This window comes from Equus quagga, chromosome 15 (assembly GCF_021613505.1).
Source record: "Equus quagga isolate Etosha38 chromosome 15, UCLA_HA_Equagga_1.0, whole genome shotgun sequence".
Lineage (NCBI taxonomy): Eukaryota > Metazoa > Chordata > Mammalia > Perissodactyla > Equidae > Equus > Equus quagga.
The window spans coordinates 70,056,076-70,075,886 of NC_060281.1; the positions used below are offsets into that span (position 1 = coordinate 70,056,076).

At 46.7% G+C, this 19,811-nt stretch overlaps 1 protein-coding gene across 1 annotated transcript; it reads left to right on the plus strand.

The window, feature by feature from the left end:
* Window positions 1–29: 29 nt before the first annotated feature.
* On the plus strand, window positions 30–17,691 carry RILPL2 (Rab interacting lysosomal protein like 2). Its single transcript, XM_046641183.1, has 4 exons — window positions 30–724; window positions 7,123–7,274; window positions 11,850–11,963; window positions 17,135–17,691. Exons 1-4 carry the CDS (start codon window positions 386–388, stop codon window positions 17,163–17,165), a joined length of 636 nt encoding a protein of 211 aa, XP_046497139.1. The 5' UTR covers window positions 30–385; the 3' UTR covers window positions 17,166–17,691.
* The last annotated feature ends 2,120 nt before the right edge of the window (window positions 17,692–19,811 follow it).

Consider the following 19,811-nt stretch of genomic DNA (forward strand, 5'->3'; position numbering starts at 1 on the left):
CAGGGGCGGAGCTCGGCGCCGCCGGCCCTCCCCGCGGCTTGCAGCAGCGCCCAGGCCCGGAGCGATCGCCGTCACCCCGTCACCTCTCCCTTCCTCTTCTCGGCTGTCGTCCTTTCGTGCTCCAGACCACATCCTGGAGGCCGCTCTCCTGCGCGGTCCCCGGCGGGGACGGTGCACCCCGCGGCCGGGCCTGCGAGCCGCGCGGCGCGGCCTCCTTCCCCCGCGGGCCCACCCCTCGGCGGCGCCGATTGGCCGCTCCTGGGCCATCCCCGCGTCCTGGGCAGGCAGGGTCCTCTGCCCAGCGGAAAGTTTTCCGTGCCGGGAGGAAGTCGGCGTTGGAGACTCGGAGAAAGCAGCTCTGGAGGCTGCGGGGCTCTGGGCGGCCATGGAGGAGCCCCCTTTGCGAGAGGAGGAAGAGGAGGAGGAGGAGGAGGGGGACGAGGGGGACGAGGCCGGGCCCGAGGGGGCTCTGGGCAAGAGCCCCTTCCAGCTGACCACCGAAGACGTGTATGACATCTCCTACGTGATGGGCCGCGAGCTGATGGCCCTGGGCAGCGACCCCCGGGTGACCCAGCTGCAGTTCAAGATCGTCCGCGTCCTGGAGATGCTGGAGACGCTGGTGAACGAGGGCAACCTGACGGTGGAGGAGCTGAGAATGGAGAGGGACCACCTCAGGAAGGAGGTGGAGGGGCTGCGGAGAGAGGGCTCGGCGGCCAGCCCCGAGGTGAGTGCGGGAGGGAGGCGGTCTTGCCCGGAGCAGCCCCGAGGTGCCTGGGAGAGCACCCACTGGCAGGGAGGCCCCCTTCTTCTCTGGAACATCCGAGTCCCTCAGAGAGTCACTGCGAGTATCCAGTCCTTAGAGTAGAAGCGTTAGGATAGTTACCATTTTGTGAGCACCTACTACGTGCTGGCCCCGTCCTGCGTATGTTCTAAATCAGTGGCTTCCAGCATTTTTGACGCGGGCCTAGAGTAGTGGCTCTCAAGCTTTAGCATGCATCACAGTCATCTGGAGTGTTCCTTAAAACACAGATTTCGGGCCCCAGCCTCCGAGTGTCTGACTCAGTAGGTCTAGAGTGGAACCTGAGAATCTGCATTTCTAACAAGTTCCCAGCTGATGTTGATGCTGCCGGGCCAGACATCACACTGAGAATCTTTGATCTGGAGTGAGAAACACATTTTAACTAAAGAGAAATTAGTGCTTATGACCACGGACAAGAATATTCAGAGCAGCTCTATTCATAATCGTGCCAAACTGGAAACAATCCAAATGCAACAGAGCAGTGGATTTTTTAAAACTGTGGTAGGTTCGTACTGTGGAATACTACACAGCAACGAAAAAGAACAGAGTGCTGGTACACACAACTGGATGGATGAATCTCACAGATGTAACATTGAGAGAGAGAAGCGAGGCACACAAGAGAACCTCTTGTACGTGAAATTCAAGAACAGGCAAAATAATCTTTCCCTCTAGAAGACAGGGAGCAGAGAGTGGTGGGGAGAGGGAGGGAAATTTATAGGGAGCTAATCCGAGTGTGGTTGCATTGGTGTAGACATATGGTAAAAATCATTAAGCTCTAAACTCAAGATTAGTGCACTTTACTGTATGTATGTTACACTTTCATTTTACAAAATTACATTTTAAAAAACAATTTACCCTAACTCACCCTTACTAAACAGGATGCACAGTCAAACTTTCCTATTCTATTTTTATGAATTTTTAAATTCTTGTTGCAACTCACTAAATTAATATTATGACTCACTAGCGGGTCTCCAACCACAGTTAAAAAAAAAGCTGCCCTAAGTGGACTATCTCATTTAATCCTCACACTATTGTTATACCCATTTTACAGAAATGGAGGCATAGAGTAGTTAAGTAATTTGTCTAAGGACTTACAGCACGTAAGAGGTAGAGGCAGGATTTGAGCTCAGAGATGCTAGACTTAACACGCCATACTAAAATACAGTATTTTTTGTATATTTTGACTTTTTGTACTAATGTTTGATGAGTGACTGCGCTGTGCCGGGCTCTGGGGCTGTGGAGGTAGATTAGACAAGGTCCCTGCCTTCACGGAGCTGACGTGCAGTGGGAGAGGGGAGACACAGAGACCTCCAGAACTCGAGTACAAGATCACAGCTGAGGCGTGTGCCATGGACGAACAGGCACAGCGTTGCTGAAGTTCACAGGGAAGCGTGAAGGTTTCCGGTGGCCTCCTGGTATGCTTTCACTTCATCTCCTCATTAGTCACAGCGACAATTGTATATGTAGGTGAGGTTCTACGCCAATATCCATCATATGGGATGGTCGAGTATCTTGATTGTAGCCTGGCTTTTGAGGTTTAAGGGCAGGTAAATGCCTTGCCCAAGATCGCTCAGCTCACATTCTGTGTTCTTTTCCTGTCGCCTCCAACTCCAGGCAGGAGGAATGGAGGATATGGAGGCAGCCCTGCTGTGGACCGTGAACAGCGCGGTCTGCACAGGGGCCGGGTGATTTCCCAGATGGGTCACAGTGGACAAGCTTCATCAGTCAGCAGACGAGAGGGCACATTTTCCTCCCAACCTGCAGTCTTAAGAACGGGGGTGGGGGAAAAGGCAGAAAGAATGTTTAGTGCCACTGAACAGTTCATAAAAATACACCGTATTCTTTTCCTTCTTTCCTTTTTGTTTAACTGTTATTTTTAGCTGTGGTAAAGTGTATGTACAATTGCCCATCGTTGAGTGTGCAGTTCCGTGGCGGTAAGTACCTTTACATTGTTGTGCGATCGTCACCACCATCCTCTCCACAACTCTTCTTGCAAAACGGAAACTCTGTAGCCGGTAAACATTAACTCCCCATTCGCCCTCCCCCAGCCTCTGCTAACTACCCTTCTACTTTCTAGCTCTGTGAATTTGCCTATTCTAGGTATTTCATATAGTAGAATAGTGTCACATTTGTCCTTTGGTTATTGGCTTATTTTACTTAACGTATGTCCTCAAGGGTCATCCATGCTGTGGCATATGTTAGAATTTCCTTACTTTTAAAGGCTGAATAATATTCCATGGCATGGATAGACCACATTTAGTTTATCCAATCATCGGTCACTGGACACTTGGTTTGCTTCCATCCCTTGGCTGCTGTGAACAGGAAGGCACCAGCATCTCTTCAAGACCCTGCTTCCGGTGCTTTGGGGTGTATACCCAGAAGTGGGTTGCTGGATCACATAATTCTATTTTTCATTTTAAAAGGAACTGCTATACAGTTTCCCATGGTGACTGCACCATTTTACATTCCTACTGGCAGTGCACAGACCAATTTCTCCACACCCTCACCAACACTTGCTATTTTCTGTTTTCTTTGTTTGTTTAAAGTGGCCATCCTAATGGGTAGGAGGAGGGTTTTTTCTTCTTTAAAATTTTAAGTTCAAAATTCGAAAGGTGCAAAAGTGTTTGTCTTGAAAAATTTCCCTCCTCATCTCTCTCCACCCCCAGCCACCCACGTCCCCTCCCTGGAAAAAATTTAAATGCTCAGTTTCTGTGTCTCCTTCCAGATATACTTTATGCAAACATAGGCAGATGTGAATATATTTTTCCCCTTTTTACACAAATGGTCTTATGATATATACCCCGTTCTACCTCTTGCTTGTTTTCACTTAATATATCGTGAAAGTTGTACTAAATCAGAATATAAAGAGCTTCCTCATCTTTTAATGGCTTTTGAAAACTTCCATTGTCCAGTATTATCAATTGTTCAGTTGAGGGCTCTTACCTTTGAGTTCATGGACCCCCCAAGAGGATCATGATTCTAACTCGAGAGATCCATCAACTTACATGGGAAAAATACATATTTTTATTTTTGCCAACCTCCCACTGAAATTAATCACTTTCTTCAGTTATGAATGTGGACAACAAACCACAGTAATATTAGTAATACCTATGACAACCACCCATGGAAGTCACAGATATTTTCATATCTCATTACAGTACAGTACATATCTCAAAACTTTGTTTTTTGGGGCCGGCCCGTGGGGCAGTGGTTAAGTGCGCACCGTCCGCTCCTTGGCAGCCCGGGGTTCACCGGTTCGGATCCTGGGTGTGGACGTGGCACCGCTTGGCAAGCCATGCTGTGGTAGGCATCCCACGTATAAAGTGGAAGAAGATGGGCACGGATGTTAGCTCAGGGCCAGGCTTCCTCAGCAAAAAAAAAAAAAAAAAAAAAAAGAGGAGGACTAGGCAGTAGTTAGCTCAGGGCTACTCTTCCTCAAAAAAAAAAAAAGAAAAGCTATTTGTTCAGTATTTTATTAGACCTGTGGCTAGATCGTGTTATTTAATAAAGAATCATGTATATTAATAATAAATTTATTTTTAGAAGATTTTGATGACTGTATGTCATCTTAGTTGGTGTCCTTGTAATCCTGTACATTTTATTTTATATATTTAAAAATGTTGTGCTGAGAAGGAATCCATGTGAGCTTTACCAAGCTGCCAGAAGGCTCCATGGCACAAAAAAATGGTTAAGAATCTCTGCTTTAGAGTCAGCACTTTTGGCCTAGTGGTTAAAGTTCAGCACGTTCCACTTCGGCAGCCCAGGTTTGTTTCCTGGACGTGGAACCACACCACTCGTCTGTCAGTAGCCATGCTGTGGCTGCAGCTCACACAGAAGAACTAGAAGGGCTTACAACTAGAGTATGCATCTATGTACTGGGGTTTGGGGGAGGGGAAAAAAAGAGAGAGGAAGATTGGCAACAGATGTTAACCCAGGGCGAATCTTTCTCAGCAAAAAAAAAAAAAAAAAAAATCTCTGCTTTAACCAGTCTCCTATCAAAAGAGATTTATTTTCCAATCATTTGCTCTTTGTACACTGAAAAATGAACAACGCTGACATATGCAGTCCGGCCCCTAGGGAGAGTATCTGGAGGAAATGTTCTCACTGGGTCAAAGGAAAGGTACATTTGAAATTTTGGTAAGTATTGCCAAACCTCTCAGGTTAAGGAGCTTTGCTCCCTGAGCAGTCACTGTAAGTGTCTGTTTCCCCACAGCCATTACAACACTATGTGTTTTCAAACACGCTCATCTTTGTCAGCCTGATGGGAGGAACAGGGTCACTCTCTATTGTGTTCCTCTTTATAGTGCGCCTTATTCTCTTTATCACCTGTGGAATATTCCAGAGTGTGGTTGTGCCTTACTTGATTTAACTAGGCTTCTATTAATGGACATTTAGGTTGTTTTCAAACGTTTGCTTTATTTTAACTTTAGTTTGAAAAACTTTCACATCTATGGAAGAGTTGCAGCAAACACCTATATACCTTTCACCTCGATTCAGGTGTTGGATTCAGGTGTGTGTATATATGTGTGTGTTTGTGTGTGTGTATGTATATAGTATGTCTTAGGAAATACACACTGAAGTATTTATATACACACATGCATATATGTGTAGATACACACATATATATACATTTAGTATATAGACACATATGCAAAAATAATATTTATGTAAATATATTATTTATTCATTCATAGTTTTGCTCAGCTTTTTGAGCATACCTTATGTTAGTTGCAGGATTAGTAAAAGATTAAGATCTTTTGCCCTCAATACTTCAATGTGTCTCTCTGAAGACATACTATTACATAACCACAAAAAAATGATCAAATTCAGGGAAAAAAGTTGATGGACTACTAAGATCTAATATACCATCCATATTCAAAGTTCGCAGTAATGTCCATTATAGCATTTTCTTTTTCTGATGCAGGATCCCATCCAGGGTCATACAGTACCATTAGTTGACACATCTCTCTCGTCACCTTCCATCTGGAATAGTTCCTCAGCTTTTCCTTGTCTTTCATGACCTTGACATTTTTTAAGATTGCATACGTCAGTTGGTTTGTAGAATGTCCTTCAATTTGGGTTTGATGTCATATTTCCTCATGATTAGATTCAAGTTCTACGTGTTTGGCAGGAATACCACAAAAGTGATGCTGTGACCTCAGTGCATCGGATCCAGAGGCCCTGATTCAGTTTGTCATTATTGGTGATGTTGACTTCACTCACTTGGTGAAGGAGGTGGTTGCCAGACTTCTGCACAGTGAAGATGTCTTTATTCCCTTTGTGATTAATAAGGAGCCTGCAGGAAAATGCTTTGAAACTGTGTAAAATATCCTGTTCCCCAACAAACTTTCACCCAAAGGTTTTGGGTCCATTTATTAGTCTTGCCTGAATCAATTATTACTAATTTGGTTCCAAAAGAGGAGATTTATTATAGGAATTGACTCCTGCAGAGAAGGAGGCAGAGAAGGTCCACAAACTGCTGTCTGCAGGCTGGAGAACCAGAAGGCCAGCGGAGTAACTTAGCCCGAGTCGAAGGCCTGAGAATCAGGGGGCTGATGGTGTCAATCCTGGTCTGGGTCTGAAAGCCCAAGAACCAGGAGCCTCGGTGTTCAAGGGCGGGAGAAGGTGAGAGTCTTAGCTCAAGCAGAGAGCGAGCGGGAACTCACGCTTCCTCTGCCTTTTTGTTCCATTCTAGCCCTCACTTGGTTGGATGACGCCCATCACATTGGGGAGGACCGTCTGCTTTACTCAGTTCACCAGTTCAAATGCTAATCTCTTCTGGAAACACCTTCGCACACATACTCAGAAATCGTGTTTAACCAGCTATCTGGGCATCCCTTAGCCCAGGAAAGTTGATACATAAAATTAACCATCACATCCCCATTAATTAGTTAGTTAATTTTAATTTTTTAATTGTGAGTAGCGACTTCTGAATTCTCTTTTTAGTTGGTGTGTTATTATTCATCCTGTTATTATTCATTTTGGTACTCAAATTCTTCTCAGTTTGGCCAGTAGGAGCTCCTTCAAACTGTGTCGGTTTGGTATGTCTCCATCCCTCACACAGCAGAATGTTCCAGGCTCACCTTGTATTTTCCCTGTTCCCTGTTCCGGCCCTGGAATCAGCCGTTCTCTACGGCCCTGGTTCTTTTCTTGGAGAATGGTGCTTAGAACTTTTGCTTCTTTGCCATCAGCCAAATACTTCCAGCAGGCCACGTCTCATCTCAGAAAGCCCCTGAGAGTAACAAAATGAAAGAACTTTCCTTCTGGAATGGGGAGTGCATCTTCATGTGGGACACTGTATAAGTAACGTCTTTTCTTAACAGGTAAACCTGGGACCAGACAAGATGGTGATTGACCTGACAGACCCCAACAGACCGCGCTTCACTCTCCAGGAGCTGCGGGATGTGCTCCAGGAGCGCAACAAACTCAAGTCCCAGTTGCTGGTGGTGCAGGAGGAGCTGCAGTGCTACAAGAGGTGGGGCTCGGCTGCCTGGGGGCTCCGACGGCGGAGCAGGCCCTGCCTGGAATTCCTTGTCATGTTACGTATTTGTTCTTATGATCATTCAACCAATTTATTGAAGATCTACTACATGCCAGACACTATTCCTGGCCCTGGGGATCTAGCAGTGAACACAATAAAGTCCATCTAGTCTAGGGGGAAGACAGGCGATCGAGAAGGAAGCCTGAAATAAACAGGCAGGATAATGGCGGTAAGTGCTCTAAAGAATATAAGGGAAAGTAATGGGACGGGGACCGAAGGGCTGTGGGAGGTGGGTGAGGGGCCTGCTTTAGATTGAGTGGTCAGGGAAGACCTCCCCTAAGGTCAATGACAAGAAGCAGCCAACCAGGTAAAGATTTAGTAGGGAAAAGAGAAGCAGGAAGTGCAAAGACCTTGATGTGGGAACCAGGTTGGCCAATCTAAGAGGCCCACCATGGCGGAAGCTGGCAGGCACGGTAGAGGCGGGTGGAGAAGAGGCTGGGGAGGTATGCGCTGTTGGCCATGGGAAGGAGCCTTCATTTGATTGTAAGTGCAATGAGAAGTTGTTGGAAAGTTTTAATCAAGGGAATGATAAGATCTGATTACTATTTTAGAAGATCAGTGGGGCTGGCCCAGAGGTGTAGTGGTCAAGTTCGTGTACTCTGCTTTGGTGGCCCGGGGTTCATGGGTTTGGATCCCAGGCACAGACCTACACACCGCTCACCAAGCCATGCTGTGGCAGCATCCCACATGTAAAGTAGAGGAAGATCGGCACAGATGTTAGCTCAGGGACAATCTTCTTCAAGCAAAAAGAGGAAGATTGGCAACAGATGTTAGCTCAGGGTCAATCATCCTCACCAAAAAAAAAAAAGAAAGAAAAATATCAATATGGTGATTTTGATAACTGAACTACTTGGTTGTGTAAGAGAATGTCCTTATCCTTTGGAAATACACGCTCAAGTATTTAGGAGTAATGGGGTAAGATATCTCCAGCTTACTCTCAAGTGGAAGATGGATGGATGGGTAGGTGCATGGATAGGTAGATAGATATGTAGATGGAAGATACATAGGTGAACAATTAGGGGTCGGGTAAAAAGTACATGGGAAGTCTTTGTACTAATCTTAAATTTTTCTGTAAGTTTAAAATTATATAAAAATTAAGAATTAAAAAAATGACAATAATACTGTGTAGAGAAGGGATTGTGCGATGAGCAAGAGAGGAAACAAGGAAGGTGTTGACGTATCAGGTTTGGACTCTGCTGGGTCCATCTGTGCCACTGTTTCCCAAAATGTTTTTTCAGGTAGGTATTTCTGGAAAAGGGGGTCCTGTGGTCTAATAATTCTGAGAACATTGAGTTTAACAAAGCAAGTTTCCTTAGAGGCAGAAGAAGGAAAGACTAAGAGAATAAAAACACATTGCCATGTAATATTTATCACGGCTTACCATGTGCCAGGGACTCCGCTAAGTATATCTCAGCGTCATTACAATTAGTGTTACCAGCAAGCCTGTGACATAAGGTAATGTTATCCCCAAGATGATCTGTGGTTCAGAGAGGTCAAGGACCTGCTTGAAGTCCACAGCTGGTGGTGGTAACTGTGAGATGTGACCTCAGACAACTGGACTTCAGAGCCTGTGCTTTTTTTTTTTTTTTTTTTGCTGAGGAAGATTCACCCTGAGATCCTGAGATATCATCTGTTTGCCAGTCTTCCTCTTTTTTTGATGTGAGCCGCCACCAGAGCACGGCTGTTAACAGACGAGTGCTGTGGGTCTGTGCCCGGGATCCGAACCCAGGCCACCAAAGCGGAGTGCACTGATCTTAACCACTAGGCCACCAGAGCTGGCCCCAGAGCCTGTCCTTTTAATTATCATGCCATGTCTGACCTTTGAAAGTTTGGAAGTAAAGATATAACCTGACTCAAAACAAAACAAAGCAGGGCCCAAGTGATATTATTCTTTCAGTGTAGCATCATTAAGAGAACAGCAATAAAGTAAGAGTGTTCTAGAAGCCAAATCCAAAAGGGCTGAGTTCTGATGACGGGAATTTAATTGTTTTTCTTCTGCTGAGGTTGGAACCATGTTACTCGAAAGACCTGTCTTCATCTCGTTTAATAAGTACTTCAGAAACAGGTAGTTAAAAACAGGAACTGCTAAACTGCCAATGCCGTGAGCAGCTTGTCAGTGAGTAAAGCAACAGGCTTTATTTCCTGTCTTGAATTCCCAGAGAACCACAGATGCGCACTTCCCATCTGGTGCAGGCCAGTAGACAGCAGGGTTCTGTCTAGTCTCTTGTGTTATATATTCTGAAGAAACCAGCATGTCAGCTGAGATGTTCTCTTAGCAACTGCGTCAGTTTGGGGCCCTGAGCTCATGCTAATGAGTCTTTTTTTTTTTTAAAGATTTTATTTTTTCCTTTTTCTCCCCAAAGCCCCCCGGTACATAGTTGTATATTTTTCATTGTGGGTCCTTCTAGTTGTGGCATGTGGGATGCTGCCTCAGCGTGGTTTGATGAGCAGTGCCATGTCGGCGCCCAGGATTCGAACCAGCGAAACACTGGGCCGCCTGCAGCAGAGCGCGCGAGCTTAACCACTCGGCCACGGGGCCAGCCCCCATCATCATTGTTTTAAATCACTAAGTTTTAGGGTGTTATGTAACAATAAGTAATGGAAAAGGGGAATTTTTAGATGATGCCTCTTATTAAATAAGATGAACATTATAACAAATATATATAATAAAAATATAAATAATATCGAATAATAAGAGCCCTGTCTTTGCAAAACTCTTTGGCAAAGAAGGAGAGAGAAGGGTGAATTCTGCTCTCTGAGGCTCATACCTAAAGGAGGTCTCAGTCAGCTCGGGCTGCCGTGGCAAACACCATAGACTGGGTGGCTTACACAGTAGAAGTTTCTTTGCTCACAGTTCTGGAAGCGAGAAGTTCAAGACCAAAGTGCCTGCACGGTTGGTTCTGACTCCTTCTGGCCTGTAGATGGTCACCTTCTTGCTATGTCCTCAAGTGCTGGGTGCGGGGGAGAGAGAGAGAGAGCCCAAGCCTTCTGGTGTCTCTTCTTACAAGAGCACTAATCCCATCGTGAGGGCCCCACCCTTGTGACCTCTTCTAACCCTAGTTATGTCCCAAAAGCCCCATCTCCAAATACCGTCACATTGCGTGTTAGGGCTTCAACCTGTGAATTCTGGGCGGGGGGGACAGTCCAGTCCTTAGTGAGGGGGAGAAACTGCGGGCATAAATTTACCAGAGGTACCACAACAAAATACCCAAGTGGATCTAACGAGCTTACCAGGTCAGACACTGAAATGCTTCGTTGTGGTCGGGCTTCTTTTGGTTTCAAGTGACAGAAATCCAGTTCAAACGAGCTTAAGCACATAAAAGGAATTTTGTTGACTCGCATAGCTTGGAAGGACCCTGGAACTGTTCTCAGAAATGAAGAAACTGCAACTAAGGTCTCAGAGTTGGCACCAGGGACTTGGTGCCGCTTTCTTTCCTCTTTGCTTCTCTCTGTTTGTTGGTCTCGTTATCTTTCTTGCAGACACGCCTTCTCTGAATCAGGAAACGTGGCTGCTGGCGGTCCCAGTTGCGCGAGTGAGAGAGAACAGCTTTCTCCAGCTTCTGTCCCAGGAAATACTCTGGCCCTCTTTGGGTCGCGTGACCTCAATATCTTGTCAATCAATATCAATCTAGCTCTTATCAGCATCTGACTTACACTATATATATATTTATAGACTATATATATATACACACTCACACACATATACATATATATTTTTTACTTATTTATTTGTCTATTGACTGGTTCCTCCCTCCCTAGGATACAAATTGCATGAGAGAAGATATTTTGTCTTTGTTCATTGCTATATCTGTAGTACCCTGACACAGTATGTGGCTTGGTAAATATTTGTTGAATGACTGAATGAATGAATGTCACATGCCATATATTATCTCACTTAATCCCTCAATCCTACAAGATGGTTACTCTTATTTTTCTCATTTTACTGATTAGGAAATCAAGGCTTAAGTTAGAGAATTTGTACATGATCGTATTTCTAGAAAGGGGAGAAGTTTTAAGTACTAGCCAGTGCAATTAGACAAGAGAAGGAGATAAGGTGTATCCACATTGGAAAGGTGGAGGCAAGATTCTTACCATCTGAGTCAAAATCTCTCTGACTCTAGAGCTTTCAATGATAATATTATTAGTATTATTTTGTGTGTGTGTGTGAGGAAGATTGGCCCTGAGCTAACATCTATTGCAATCTTCCTTTTTTTTTTTGGTTGAGGAAGATTGTCACTGAGCTAATGTCTGTGCCAATCTTCCTCTCTTTTTTTTTTTGTATGTGGGACGCTGCCACAGCATGTCTTGATGAGCAGTGTGTACGTCCACGCCCAGGATCTGAACCTGCAAACCCTGGGCCACTGAAGCAGAGCACACTAACTTAACCACTATGCCACCAGGCTGGCCCCAATGATATATAATAATAATTATTAAGACCCTTCACTTTCAGAACTGCACAGGTAAGAGGTTTGCAATAAAATAACCCATTTATTTGTCCCCTTTTTCCAGTGGCCTGATTCCACCAAGAGAAGGCTCAGGAAGAAGAAGGGAAAAAGACGTTCTGGTTGCCAGGGCCAGCAGTGCCAGCAGTAACAAAGAGGAGAAGACAATCATAAGGAAGCTGTAAGTCACCTTGCTGCCCCCTGTTGCCACTAAATAATTGCTAAAGGAAGGAGTCGGGTGAGAGGAGGCTGGCCAGCTCCCCGGGATGGGGAGGTCCTGCTCTCCTGTGGGGGGGTGCTGTGGCTGATGCAAAAACTCAGTGCTGGTGGATCCTAATTTCTGCCAGGCAGCAGTCTAAGCACTAGATATGTATGAATCATTGACCCATCACAGTGACCCTGTGAGGAAGGAAGTATCACTGTCCCTGTTTTACTGGTAGAGACTGGATACGGAGAGGTACAGTAATTTGCCCAAGGTCACACAGATGGCAAGTAGTGAAGTCAGGATTTGAACCCAAGGAAGTCCAGATTCTACACTCTGCTGCCTCCCTGTGATATAAGTACAATAGCCAACAAATAATAATGTTACAACTGGAAAACACAATGATTATTGGAGTGTAGGGGGCTACTTCATTGCCTCTCCTCCCTCCAGCTTTGGAGGCAGGGTCTCCCAGTGTTGAACCCGCCCTGCGGTTGCCTGTGGACACTCCCCTCGTGTTTGTGCACTCTGTTAATCCCTTGTTTCTGCGGGCGCTGTGCCTCAAACCGCAGAGCGGGGGGCTCTTGTTTAAAATTCAGATTCTTGGGAATCTCGTTAGCAGTTCCAGGATAAGGCCCAGAAATCTGGATTTTTAATGAATTCCCCGGTGACTCCGATGTGGGGACCCTTGGCCCCACTGAGACGTCCCTTCTTAGTCGCCGGGCATGCTCTCCTCCTCCCCACGCGGCAGGCCGCTTGCCTTGGCTGCTTTGACAGCGTCTGGCCTGGGGACAGTTTACCAGCCCCTGGTCTCCTGGAAACTGAGAAGTGGCCTTGGTCAGGGATCTCAGACTGTAATGCCTACCCGGGCCAGGCACTTAAAGTGGCTGAGTGATGGGGGCCAGGCACTTAAGGTGGAGTGATGGGGGCGTGGGGTAGAGGAGGGGAGCATTTGCCCCTCAGTTCTGTCTGGCTGAAGGATAGCATGCTATCAGAGCTTATGATTCTTGAGAAAAACCAAGAAACTAGAACTTGTTTGGAATCTGATTTCCAAATGCTGGCAAATAATTTAAGTTAAAAAGTATAGACTGTTCGGTCTTGTCAGCACAGGACTCCTTTCTTCTTGTATTTATTTATTCCCTTTTTATCTCCATTCCCTTTCTACTTCCCAGCTCCCCTCTCCACCAGCCATCCTAATATGGTATTGAACATCTTCGAAAAAGTATATGTTGTTTCATGTGGATGTATTTTCAGTAAGTAACTGATATTTTAACACTTCATTCTATTTCCTAGTGTCATTTTTTTTCACTAAGCCCTGTTGTTTTTTTCTTTTTTATTAGGCACCCATTTTTTAAATTTTAATTTTTTTTGGTGAGGAAGATTGGCCCTGAGCTAATGTCTGTTGCCAGTCTTCTCTTTTTGCTTGAGGAAGATTGCCCTTCAGCTAACATCTGTGCCAATCTTCCTCTATTTTGTATGTGGGACACCGCCACAGCATGGCTTGATGAATGGTGTGTAGGTCCACACCTGGGATCTGAACCCATGAACCCAGGGCCGCCAAAGCAGAGCAAGTGAATCTAACCACTATGCCACTGGGCTGGCCCCCCAATTTTTAAATTTTACTAATATATTTTATTAACCCAACATATCCAAAATATTATCATTTCAACATGTATATGATCACTATAAAACATTAATGAGATATTTTACAACCTTTTTTATGGTAAACCCTCAAAATCTGGTGTATATTTTATATTCACAGAGCATTTCAGTTAAGACTAGCCATGGCTCAGAGGCTCAAAAGCCACAAGTAGCCAGTGGCCACCATATTGGACAGCACAGCTTTAGCCAATACATGGTAAGGCTTTGAGGTTTAGGCTTGAGGACTGAGTTAGAATTGTTGGGGATTTTTTTAGTTTTTTTTTAAATCATAATAAAATATACATAACATAAAATTTACCATTTTAACCATTTTTAAGTGTACAATTCAGTGGCAGTAAGTACATTCACAGTGTTGTGCGACCATCACTGTTATCCATTTCCACAACTTTCTCGTCATCCCATCGTGAAATTCTGTGATTATTAAACGCTAACTCTTCGTGCCCCTCCTCCAGCCCCCGGCACCCACCGTTCCACTCTCCCTCTGTGAATTTAACTCCTCTAGGGACGTCTGTGAGTGGAATCACAGAGTATTTGTCCTTTTGTGACTGGCTTGTTTCATGTAGTGTAATGTCCTCAGGTTCATCCGTGTTGTAGCATCAGAATTTCCTTCCTTTTTAAGGCTGAATCACATTCCCTTGTATGTTTATACCACATTCTGTTTACTCATTCCTCTGTTGCTGGGCATTAAGCAGTTTTAAAAAAATCTATCCATATAGCAGTGTAGACATCCAACTTGTTGCTTCTAACCCCAGCATAACGGTCACTCTCCCAGTGGTGGGATCCCAGGTTGCCCTCAGGAATCCCCCGCTGGAAGCAATGCCAGTGAATATCCCCATGCTTATTCATGTCCTCGTGTGGACCGGTGTGTGAAGTTCCCAGGAGTGAAATTGCACTGTCAGCGTCGCTGTCAGGGTCCTGGCTAGAAACAAGTGGCACACTCGAAAGGGGTGATGGAAGAGATTTAAAGAAGGGACATCTTACAGATGTGTGAGCAGAGTTAAAGGAACCAGAAGGGATGGAGAAGCTCCCCCGAGCAGAGCAGAGCGGCAGCAGAGCGGCAGGGAGGGAACCGTGATGGGGGGAGTGCGAGGAGGGCGTCAGACGGCAGTGTGGCCTTCAGAAGAGGAACACAGCAACTAGGAAGACAGCCCTGGCAGGGAAGGAGCGGGGAGTAAATACCACCCCTCTCTCCTCCCACATTTCCAGCTCCTGCTGGTGCCTCCTGCTGGCTGAGCCCAGCCCGCAGCTGGAGGACCGGGGACCTTGCTGCTCTGCTCCGTAGGGGCCGGCCTCTGGGAGCAGAGAGCAGGGTAGAGAAGGGAGGAGATGGTCTGCAGGGGCAGACAGCCCACAGCGTAGGCATGTGCTTAGTTTAGTTAAGGATTCCCAGACTTTCTGGAGTGGCTGTGTGAAAACTGCTTTGTCCCACAAGACCACCTGATGCCAGATTCATTCGTTCCTTCAGTGAATGTTTCTTGAGGGCCTGCCCTGTGCCAGGCGCGCTGTTGTACGTGCTGGGATGCAGTGAGCAAGCCAGTCTGCCCTCGCGGTGCTTACGTTCCAGTAGGGGGAGTCAGAGAGCACGCAGGGACGGAAACAAATTAATGGGACAGTTCCTGATACCCATGCGTGCTGTGAAGACCAATGAATAGGGCGCCAAGAGGGAGGTTGATAGGGGACTACTTTAGATTTGGGGAGTCCTGGAAGGCTTCTATGAGGAGGCGACATCCAATCTGAGCCCTCAGAGACCATAAAGACCCGAGGGAAGAGCCTTCCTGGCAGAGGGAACCGTGTGTGTAGAGGCCTGAGGCTGGAGAGAGCTTGGGGAAGAGGGCTCCTGGTGGCGGGAGCAGCGGAGAGAGTGGAGGCGAGGTCGGAGAGGCGGCAGATCACTCAGTCTCGTGGGTCCAGTGAGGACTTTGGGTTTCGTTAGTCTGTGTGCTTTGGGACGACATGGGAGGGTTTTAAGCTGGGGAGGGACGTGACCGTAGTGACACATGAGAAGCTCACTCTGGCTGCTTTGTGCAGAAGGGTCGGGTGGCGGAGTCACAGCGGGGCCAGGGGCAGTGTTTCCTCCCTGAGGAAGGCAGCTAATGAAGGCAAGAGCATCTCGCCCCACACCAGGCGTCGGATCTGAGGCTGTGTATTTAGGACTGTCGTTGGCTGGTTTCTTTCTGCCTCTTCGAGGGCAGTTCTGTGGGTCACAAAACTGGAGTTTGAGGCTGATATGGAAAAAATAAAATGTTTGTTCTAGAAGTGCATGAGCCAGCCCAAGGACACATGTTTAAAGAGAGTGAGGCCACAATTTCATGGTCCAGACAAGCTTGTTGAGCTAATGGAATGAAGGAAGGAAGGAGTGGTTTTCTGAAGAAGTAGGTCATGGTAAGAAGGATTTTTGTCTTTATCCTGAGGACAGTGGGGAGCCATGTCAGAGGTTAAGCTGAGGAATGACTTAGCTCTGCCTACGGCCACGGTCACTCTGGCTGCTGCTCAGTGGATGGCAGGGGGTGGCTGCTGTGCTCACCCTGGTGGCTTGGACTGGGGCGTGGGAGTGGAGGAGATGAGAAGTGGTGGGATTAGGAACATATTTGGGGCATGATGACTAAAGTAAGCAGATGGGGGGAGGGAGGAGTTAAGAACAACTCTTAGGTTCTTGGCTTGGATGACAGGGTGGGGCTGGTGTCACTTCCTGAGACAGGCGACTGCAGGGTTGGGGGAGTGTGCACAGGTTCAGGGGAGGATGGGTGAGCACTAACACCGTGTCCAAACACTGGTCAAGGGCTCCCCCCCCCATTGCTGGCAGAGCCACAAGTGGCACTCAGGGGTTTGTTTCGACAAGAAGAAAGAGTCCATATTCCCATCACTGACAGCCCACTGGCCATCTTTGCATCTTTCCCGTAGCTGCAGATAGCACTGAGATTTGTGCTTTGTGATCAAAACCATTCTTCCTTTTCAAAACTTTGCATAGAGGGGGCGGGACACTGAAAGTTAGCTATTCCTGTCTCAGGGGTGTCTTTATATGTTTTATCCAAGAACTTACATGTGAATCTGTATTCATTGCAGAGATCTGTTTTATAATTGTAGGTAACATTGGGAAGTTATCACTTAATCTACACTAAAAACAACTAAAATTAAAAAGAAAAAATGGTGTCAGACCCTATCTGTGGGTATAGCACCGTGGTTGCACGGCCCTGAGTCCAACTTCTGATTCCACAACTTACTGTGTGACCTTGGGCCTGTCACTTGACCTTGTGAATCAACATTTGCTCATCTATAAAACAGGGACATTGATTGCACTTGCCTCCTCAAGTTGTCATGAGTGTGAGATGAGCCGATAGATGGAAAGCCCCCGACAGTGCCTGTCCCACAGTGAGCCCTGAGTGGGTTTTTGAGTCAGTGACCTGCAAGAGCTGCTGACAGATTTTGCAGGGGGTTCTGCGTCCCTTTGCTCCCTTCTCTCTGCTCCCTCTGACCCCTCTCTCTCCACCCAGGTTCTCTTTCCGATCAGGGAAGCTGACATAGATCAAAGGCCACGACCAAGGCGGCGCTTCTCAGGCTAGAGAAGAGAGCCCAGCAAGACTTGCAGACTCATCTCTTCGTTTCCACACATGCACACTGTACTTGCTCTTTTGTTTCCCCTCAAAGCCGTCTGAGGAGGAAGGAGGGGAGGCTCTCTCATGATCGTTTCCTTCCTGGCTGCAGAACTGGACACCCGCGAAGCCTTGGCCAGGGCAGGTGAAACGGCACAAAGAAATCAAGCAAGTGGAAGGAAAGTGCCATGGGGCCCACCTCCTGGCCCGCTCCGACCACCCAGGGGGCCTCCAGCGGGCAGATGTGTGCTCTGCTCCTCTGGTCCCACGGACGACCCTGGTCTTTACTGTGTAGCCGCAAAAAACATCCGCCCAAAGGGAGAGAGGAGAAGAGAATGCAGAAAATGTGGCATTGACATTCCAGTGACGATTTCACTGATATTTAGTGACTATTTGATTTGCTAACATGACTTTCTTTATGTGATTTTATATTAAAGTAAAATGACTTTTATACTTTCTGTAAGTTGTTTAGAGTGCTCTCTTAGAGTCACGTGACCTTGTGTAAGGTACTTCACCCTTTCGGAGTCTCGGTCTCCCAGTCTGTAAACTGCATACATGCGTGTGAGTGTGTGTATGCACATACACACAGAGATGGTAGTGTGGATATGGTGCGTGTGTATTTCATGGAATCTAAGTGATGCACCATTATTTTGTGTGTTGCTATGAGAGAAAAAATGCTGCAAATTATAATATTAAGATGCTATTGATTTTAAGGCTCATCCTGATTTCAGAGATGTTAAAACGTGAAAAAAATGTGCATTTAGGAATCGGTGAAATACAGTATATAGATAGCGGGTGGCTGCACTTCTCAAAGAAACTAACGAGGCTGCTGAACACATCCTGCGAGCCTGCCTTCTTAGTAAGTAGCACTGGCTTCCTGGATGTGTTTTGCCTGCTGCACGGATTATCTCCTTTATTCCTCTAACAAGTCGGGGAGACGGGAACTGGTACTAATCCCCCAGTTTACAGATTTGGAAACCAAGATTCCAAAAGGTTAGACTACCTTACACAAGGTCATGTAGCTGGGAAGTGGCTGCCCAGGATACAAAGGCAGGCCTGATTCTAAGGCCTGAGCTCTTATCTGTGAAGGTCTGTGTACCCCAATTGTCCAAAAAGTGCTAATGTTAATCATGAACGATGGGGCCAGCCCGGTGGTGCAGCGGTTAAGTTCGAACATTCTGCTTCTCGGTGGCCCGTGGTTCACCGGTTCGGATCCTGGGTGCGGACATGGGACCGCTTGGCGCACCATGCTGTGGTAGGTGTCCCACGTATAAAGTAGAGGAAGATGGGCATGGATGTTAGCTCAGGGCCAGTCTTTCTCAGCAAAAAGAGGAGGATTGGCAGTAGTTAGCTTAGGGCTAATCTTCCTCAAAAAAAAAAATTAATAATGAATGCAATTTACTGCATGCCTTGCCTGCATCGTTTTAAGTACCTTACACATATTCTCTCACCGTACGGGATGGGTGTCATTGTTATTCCCACGAGAGACCCAAGCAGATTGCAGCACGGTGGGGCTGAGGGACGTGTCCCAGGTCCCAGCTCAAAAGTGGAAGAAGTGGGACTTGAACTCAGGTGCCGACTCCACAACCCAGGCCTCAGCCACTCTGCCTCCCAAGATAAGTGGCAACATTTAAGAGCCTAATCCGGAACGCCATCCCAGTAGTCTTAGATCAGGGGCTCCTGGTTCCTAAGCCCACATGGGGGAGGGGGCAGGGTGTGTGTGCAGGTGGAGTTTCTGCACCTTGGAGATGAGCACTGACTTGGGAAACAAATCTGTGCACCCCGGCTTCAGATGCACAGACCCTGGGGCATGGGTGTTCTGGAAGGTAGGGCCTGGGAGCATTTCTCCGGGAGCCAGGGCATGGGGTGGCCGCCGATAACAGAGCTGCAGCTGCTCCCACACCGCAGGCTTCCATCTACACACCAGCACCGGCAGGAACAGGCTCGGAAGCAAGTTTTCCAGCCAGGTTTCAGAAGGCAGCAGAAGTGGTTGCTGTAGCAATCGTCTCTAAAAAACGAATAGACACAGCAACTGAACACCAGGTGCTTATTATCTGTCAGCCCTGGGCACTTGTAAACCGTGAATGGTAGAAACCACCCCAATTTTTAATCCTAGTAACAGTGAACATTGGTTACCGAGGATTGTGTGTGTGCAAGGCACTACACTAGTGCTTTTTATGTATTAATTCATTTAACCCTCACAGTGACCCTGACACCAGCACCGGGAATGTCTCCAAGTTATAGAGGACAAAGTGGCGCACAGAGAGGTTAGGTAACCTGCCCAAGGTTACACAGCTGCTAGGTGGCTGGAACGAGATGTTCTGTTCCAGGGCTGAGCACTTGGCCACCAGGCCACACTGTCCCCTCCAAGGTGAGGATGTAAAAATACATGACGATTGAATCCTTGGGACACTCCTGCAAGGCAGGTGGGTAAAGAGGGTTCCCATTTGATGGACAAATTTCAGAGAGGGTAAGTGATTTGTCCGAGGTGACACAGCTGACAAACGCTTAAAGCTGGTGCTGGAACTGATGTTTTGCTGCTAAAGCGAGGACTCTACCCGGTTCCAATCTGCCTCAA